The sequence below is a fragment of the Primulina huaijiensis genome, chromosome 15 (assembly GCF_012295235.1).
Source record: "Primulina huaijiensis isolate GDHJ02 chromosome 15, ASM1229523v2, whole genome shotgun sequence".
NCBI lineage: Eukaryota > Viridiplantae > Streptophyta > Magnoliopsida > Lamiales > Gesneriaceae > Primulina > Primulina huaijiensis.
Genome location: NC_133320.1, coordinates 3,237,451 through 3,244,668, shown reverse-complemented (window position 1 = coordinate 3,244,668; position 7,218 = coordinate 3,237,451). Strand labels below are relative to the sequence as shown.

Below are 7,218 nucleotides of genomic sequence, written 5' to 3'. Positions count from 1 at the left end.
AGAATTTGAAAATTTTTGGGGATCGGATACGGCGTCGTTTGGCCATTTTGCTACAATTTTAAATTTAATTTCAGTTTTTTTTTTTATTTTATTTTTTTGTATTCTTATGCGTCAATGTCCTAGGCTGTTTTGTTCTAGACAAAAATAGATTAACTCGTTACATATTAATTATTTATTGAATCAAGGAATTTTATTATGATAATTCCAAAAGTTAGATTACAAGTAATCATATTTTATTTCTAATCTATTATCTCTATATTTTTTGTAACTTTAGTCTTTTCTTAGTATAGCGTCGATGTGACTCTAACATGTAATCTGGTGATCTTGATGTATGTAGTTTCACGTTAACATTATGAAAAATAAAAGATTAAAATTATCAAAATAGAAACATACAAGTCTAATACTGAAATTTAATAATAGATAATCAAGTGGAAATAGATATATACAATCAAAATTTTAATTTTTTTATAAATAAATTTCATTTTTTTCTAAAATATAATAAATTGGTTCACTCATGCCTCCCAAATTCGAACTAGCGGTGTAAATGAACTGAATAGAGCCGAATATAACGAAATTTGAAGGCTCGAATTCGGATTGAATCAGTTTTATTCGAGTTCGAAAATTTTAAAACTTTTGGCTGAATTCGATTCGAATTAAAGCTCGAGTTCTAGTTTGACTCGAAAGATTCGAACATGTTTACAAACTATTTGAATTATTGCTAAAAAAATAAGTACTTGAAATGCTAGAAATTTATTTATTTAATATATGATTATATTATATTAATAAAATACTAAAACTTGTAAGCATCTTGTGAATTATGGAATAAAATAATTTGGGCTCGAGTTTGGCTCGAAAAAAATTCGACCATGTTCGAGTTCGGTTCGAAACGATAAGCTCGAATACAAATCAAATATTTTTTAAGTCGGCTCGAAAAGCTTACTAACTGACTCAATTCATTTGCAACCCTAGTCCGAACCCTCTCTCTTGATTTTTTTAAGGGAAAAAGATGTTTGTGATAATATTTTTAAAAAAAAACCTTTATAGAAATAAAATTATATATAACAGGTCTGACAAGAAAAATGAAAATCCCGACCCGACCCGAATCCCACCACGTTCCCGTCCAAAAAAATTCTCAACCCGAGTTGTCGGGATTTTTCTCATCCCGATCAATGTTGAGAAAGAGATTAGGAAATTATCCACCCGAAGAGATCCCGAGCCCGGATTGATTATTTCAATAATTTTTTAATTTTTTTAAATATTATAAACATATTTAGTTGGAAGATTGTAATTTTAAATAAAATAATATTGGGTCGAACCCAATATAGAATTGACTAACACATTTAAAAGAGGTAAACCCATTGATGATGATTTTAGGACTTAAATTAAACGGTCAACTAATCCATCCAAATACAAAAAAATTACTTAAACAAAAATTATACTTAAAATAAAATTATACAAAATAAAAAGATAGTTTATCATAATTTTCTCTCCTTTAGGCTAAACTTATAAGAGTGAAGGGAATACGTTGTTGTTCCCACCTTTATATATATCTGAATATCATATCCATACCTGATGATGTCTTTAACTTTTGTAATATTATCTCTCTATCTGATGACATCTCGAATTTTCGGGATCCCAATTATTCGATCCCAATATTGTCGGGTGCAAGATCGGGGAGAAAAAAATTTCAATTCTAATCGGGACAAAAATTGGGTAAGAAGATTACTAAACAGGCCTCTACCCGATCTCACTCCTATTATATAATAGACAGATTTTATACAACTGGGCATATAAATTCTATCATAAAAATTTATATGAGACATAAGTCAATTTCGTAAGATATATCTCTTATCAGACCCAACACATGAATAATAATAATTTTTTTACCAAAAATATTACAGTTGACTCTAAATTTTGATCTAATTAACTCGTCTCATGATAAATTTTTTTAATTCGTTTCTTGAATTTTGGATGACTGTATTGAATGCGAGAGATGCACTTATTAGACACACCATTACCAAAAAGGCGAAAAACGTTTCTCAATGGAAACACACTTTTTCTTTCAAAATTTGAATTATGTATTAGCTAGAGATGAACAAAAACTTGACCAAATCGATGGTTTGTATTAGTTTTTAAACAATCACGATTTGGATTTAAAAAGAAATTCAAATTTTCAAATCAATCATCATAACAGAAAATTTAGGTTTGATTTTTAATTTTTAATCATTTGATTAGTAGAACCCATGAAGGGTAAGTCGGTGAAAAATCTCCAATCAAAATATTTCTTTGGGTTCACTCCCTACCCACAAAATTGTGGTACTATGTCATGTGGAAATGTGGTACACTTCATGTGGAAATGTGGTATTAAAAAAGTACCCAGAGACTGAACACAAAAAAAATCGACGGCTGAAGACTGAAAGCCAATTTCTCGACCCATGAAATCAATGGCCATTAGTGTGAGTACCCTATCAGTTTAGATATATAATTATATAACACACCCACAAAAGTGTATAAAAACAAAAGGCACCCTCCCACACGCAAGGTATATTTTAAGACACCCAAGTCCCAAAGAAGCCTACCTATCAATTATCATCTCCATTTCTACCGAGGGTCCCCCTTGCTCCATTTATTTTCCCATGTATAATGATTAAAAGTTATATATATATATATAAATAATTATTATATCGAGGTATGTGGATGTTATATACAACTCAAGAATAATAAATNGGGAGGGGGGGGGGGGGGGGGGGGGGGGTTGTTAGGCAACAATAGTTTAATACATTTTCACACTATCTGGTACAAGATATCAATATGTACAGATATTATGGCACATTCGAACACCAGAAAAATATCAAGAGAAAGACCCTTCAGTGTCCTTAAGATTAGTATGTAATACAATAACAATGTTTTCTCAAACTATAGGAGTCACTTGCGTAGAATGATAATAAAACAAAGGTTCACAGAAACAGAGACGATTCTACCGGGAGAAAGGACGTTGGAATATGAAGCTTCTTCATCAGTAGCAATCTCCCATTATGCAGTCTTTAGGAGTAAACACTAATCTGCTGTCCAGCTCTGCTCAACAATTTCACGCACCTTCCTGTTATATTCACGCTTGTTTTCACTAAACAACCGCGCAGATTCAGAATTTGCGGGTGAGTTTGGATTTGGATCACACAGCAGCGACTGTAAATGAGAATTAAATAAGTGATTGACTCTTGTCATGGCGCTATCAGGAGTAAACATGATTCCAGCATGGTATGTTACAACCAGAAATAAAACCTATCGATCAAACAATAATACCGACAATCACGGCGAAAATTTATTAGTCTTTGTTGCACCACCACGATTTCTGAAGAGACTGGCATACACAGTAATATTGGCAGCCTATAAATATTGTTAAAGTTGAGTGGGCGGTGAAGGAAAAATAAATTTTTTTTTTTTAACTTTGAAGTGGAAACTAAACAAACTATCCAGCAGTTTCTTAATGTCACAATTCTCTATCATGCATTTGGATTAGATATATGACAAAAATTCAATACACAGGCCAGAGATTTTGGTCTCTGAAGTTAATATTTACAAGATTTCATTGTGCAAGTACACAAACATTATAGTGTCTCGTTGACGGCTTACATGCATCTGTAAAACAAAAATAAATTGATATAGTTACTTAATTTACACCTTGTCATACCTCAACTCCTGCTTGTACTCACCTCTAGCTATTTTAGTTAAATCATGTTAGTTTATTCTTCTTGAGAACTTAAACTATCATAATTGATGTTCCAATCTATAGATGTAGAGAAAAGACATGGTACAACATTTCATAGCCATAATCTACCTGGATAGATGTAAGAATAGCAGCTACGTCATATATTGGACTCCACTGATTTTGCAGGATATCCAAGCATATACTTCCATCAGCATAAACTAATAAACAACAGAAATATAACAAGAAAAGAAGAATTGTAATCAAAATTTTTTCCATTTAGTTGGAATACCTCATCGACAATGAAAATCTATAATGATTAACGCCATTCACCAATCGTCTCTTGGAAATACATCTAATACCACATCACACCAAATGTAAGCTTTAGAAAACAATGTAACAATGGTGGTAAAATATATGATAAAAGCCAATGAACCAAGCGAGCAAACTTAAAATATTACATGTGTGCTCATCCTAATGAGATATCCATGATTCACAGCATTTATTACGATATTTATAGCCACAAATAGAGAATGGATAAAACTACGTGGGCCCCATAATATCAAATGAAATGCACAAAAATTTGCGAACTCAAAGATGAATGTTAAGAAACTTCAAATGAAAATGGTCGAGGTGCTTTTAAAAAGTATATACTAGCTAAATTTGGTTAGGCATAGAAGTTTCACGCTTGTGGAGACGAAGTTGATGGAAGCAGAACTATACAAATTTTTAGTACAACACTGATGGGCTAAAGCAGATATAAAGCCCCTCCTCACAATTAATCAAACATCTTTAAAGGAATGAAACTTAGAACTCGAGAAATCCTTGCTACCAAGATATGTGGTACTCCTTAGCAAACACAACAGAATCATGTCACAAGTCATGTTGAGCAGGGTAGTAAACATTTTTGATTCAAAATAAGCAGTAAATGAAATAATTAAATAATTTGCTGTGAGATTCTTGAGATGTTATGTTTGGACAGTACATAAGAGAAATAGCATCACAATGTCTAAAGGTGGCACTTTCAGATAGCTTGAAGAATAGTGCATACTGACAATATGCTAACATAAAACCATCAAGACAACCAACGAATACACCGTAAAAATGCAGGCTGCAGTAGTAACTTCTTGCCATTTTTATAAACGACGGATGATAATTTCTGGCAAGAACTGTGATTCATGAAGGTATGATTCTTTCATAATCATACAGATATTAGTCCCACTCCAATTGGGATCAGCTAAACGGTGTGTGTGTGTGTCTATATATATATATATATATATATATATTCATTGCAGTGCTTCCGTGGTTGGTGTTGGCTTTGTTAATCTTTAAAAGAAAGAGAGTCGAGCAAAGAGTAATCCGTTATGCCATGCTTATGATACTGATAAATAGAACATCAAGTAACTTACTGTTTGGATGGAACATCCTAGACACAAATCGCACTGTTGGGGGCTTATTTGGGTAGTCTTCTGTAAATTGAAGTGACAGCTTAAACGTACCTATTAGCAAACAATATATATATATATATATAATATTAAAAAACTGAAAGATAGAGAGAACCAGATTCAATGTCAACAAAACTTCTAATGAACTTTTCAGCATGTCGTCGTCGTGCTTTTGACCCAACATAAGGGAAGGGTAACACATTAGGCCATCAAAATAATGCACCATATATCAGAGGTTCACACATCAAATATTTGTATTTGTTCATATTTTCTCATGCAATAACACCTTTGGCATGAATAACATGTGAGAAAAATAAATTTTACCGTTGCAATGATTTAGCAGAAACATAAATTCATCAGTAACACATAATTTCGAATTTAGGGGGATGTAAAACCACTTGGAATGAGCATAACACTGATTTCCCATTCAGCGATAGATGAGAAAAGCGCCACTGATGCCAGCAGGAGGGTCCTGCTGTAGCCGCTTGGAATCCCTCATCAGCCGCTTCCTTGCTGGCGTAGACATCCTTACCGCCTACAATCACCAACACCACAACGTAAATCTCAATACACCTAATTCACACTAATAACGAGTTCCAATCTAACAAAATTGAGCATGACATAAATATTGCGTCAGAATCTGTAAAATCCAATCGTAAATCTTCAATTTCCCAGCACAAAAGCTACATTACCTAACCACAGAATCAATCAACAACACAGCCAAAACCCTAGATCCGCATGCATAACCATAAATCACGCCACAGACAAACAAGTCAAAATCGACAAACTAGAGTTGGTAAAAACTCACAGAATTCGCTTCATATATATATATATTATATATACACACACGTGAGAAATTGGTTAAATAACTTGTTCAACTATTTTTTAAAAAATAAAATAAAATACAAACATCGAAATTAAAAAATAAAATATCCTATAGATATAGATCAGACAGAGAAGTAATTACCTGAAAATGAGGCGGCTAGAGATTTTTCAGCGCATTCCTCTTTCTATTATTTGATTATATATACTAATTTTTTTGTAAATTTCGGACGCGCTAGTGTGTGTCCCCAGTCCCACCAAACATTACAAATACAGTATTTTTCAAGTTGAAATTTAAGCCTACGACTTCGCATCATATACAAGCGGCCGGTTTTTTGTGGTATAAAACAAAAATTGGTATGGGATGGTCTCACAAATTAAATTTTATGAGATGAATCTTATATTTAGGTTAATCATAAAAAATATTTTTTATACAAAATAAAATATTACTTATTATTATAAATATGGACAAAGTTGACTCGTCTCACAAGAGACCTATTATAAAAATACATGATCAGATTTTCATTTGATTACGTCAGGTTTAGAAGGTGTTTGATTAAATTTTTTTCACAAAAACTCCTGTATGCTGGTTTCATTGGTCAATTTTGTGAGACGTATATTTTATTTGAGTCACCATAAAATCATTTTATTTTTATTATAAATATGGACAATGTTAACTGTCTCACTAAATAATTATCTATGAGATCGTCTCACAAAATATTTACTTTATTATTTAAAATAATTTATAAGATTATAAGCTGTAAGATATTATTTTAAAAATATGTTGTCAAAATATTTGGATAAAATAATTTGATAAATTTAAAGTTGTTAATGTGTTTGATATTATAAGATCACTTTGTTATCATAATTACCAAAAAAACATAACATTATGAAATTGACAAATATGATTATTTTTAATATGTCCATATAATATATATTTTATATTTTAATTAATATAATAATATTAATTTATAAATATATAAACGAAAATATATATAATATAATTCTAATGTTAATAATCACTTATTTATGTTAATTAATTATTATTGCTGTTAAAAAAGAAACAACATTAATAGTACTCGTAATTATATTAATCAAAATAGAATTTATATTAATAATAATAAATATAATTTTAAACATTATTATTTGCTATTAATCAATTTATATATTATGTAGAAGAGAGTATGCTTGAAATTTCATAAAATATACGAGCATAATTTGATCTTGAAAACATATTTAAATAAG

General features: G+C 31.0%; 1 protein-coding gene across 2 annotated transcripts; it reads right to left on the bottom strand.

The window, feature by feature from the left end:
• Window positions 1–2,851: 2,851 nt before the first annotated feature.
• Window positions 2,852–6,229, bottom strand: LOC140959616 (ubiquitin-conjugating enzyme E2 2-like). Of its 2 annotated transcripts, none has more exons than XM_073417535.1 (4): window positions 6,119–6,229; window positions 5,116–5,686; window positions 3,839–3,927; window positions 2,852–3,186 (listed from the first exon to the last, which is right to left on the bottom strand). In XM_073417535.1, exons 2-4 carry the CDS (start codon window positions 5,375–5,377, stop codon window positions 3,058–3,060), a joined length of 480 nt encoding a protein of 159 aa, XP_073273636.1. In that variant the 5' UTR covers window positions 5,378–5,686; window positions 6,119–6,229; the 3' UTR covers window positions 2,852–3,057. The 2 variants fall into 2 exon arrangements, with proteins under 2 accessions (XP_073273636.1, XP_073273637.1); XM_073417536.1 differs by lacking the exon at window positions 6,119–6,229 and adding an exon at window positions 5,844–6,016.
• Between the last annotated feature and the right edge of the window lie 989 nt (window positions 6,230–7,218).

What these genes read in the sequence shown, in the direction of transcription:
- LOC140959616 (XM_073417535.1), bottom strand. Translation starts at nt 5,377, where the DNA reads ATGGTGCATTATTTTGATGGCCTAATGTGTTACCCTTCCCTTATGTTG. An exon ending in TAGGATGTTCCATCCAAACA is followed by an intron (nt 3,928 to 5,115) that starts GTAAGTTACTTG and finishes GTTGTTTATTAG; the next exon opens with TTTATGCTGATGGAAGTATA. An exon ending in CTATTCTTACATCTATCCAG is followed by an intron (nt 3,187 to 3,838) that starts GTAGATTATGGC and finishes TCTCATTTACAG; the next exon opens with TCGCTGCTGTGTGATCCAAA.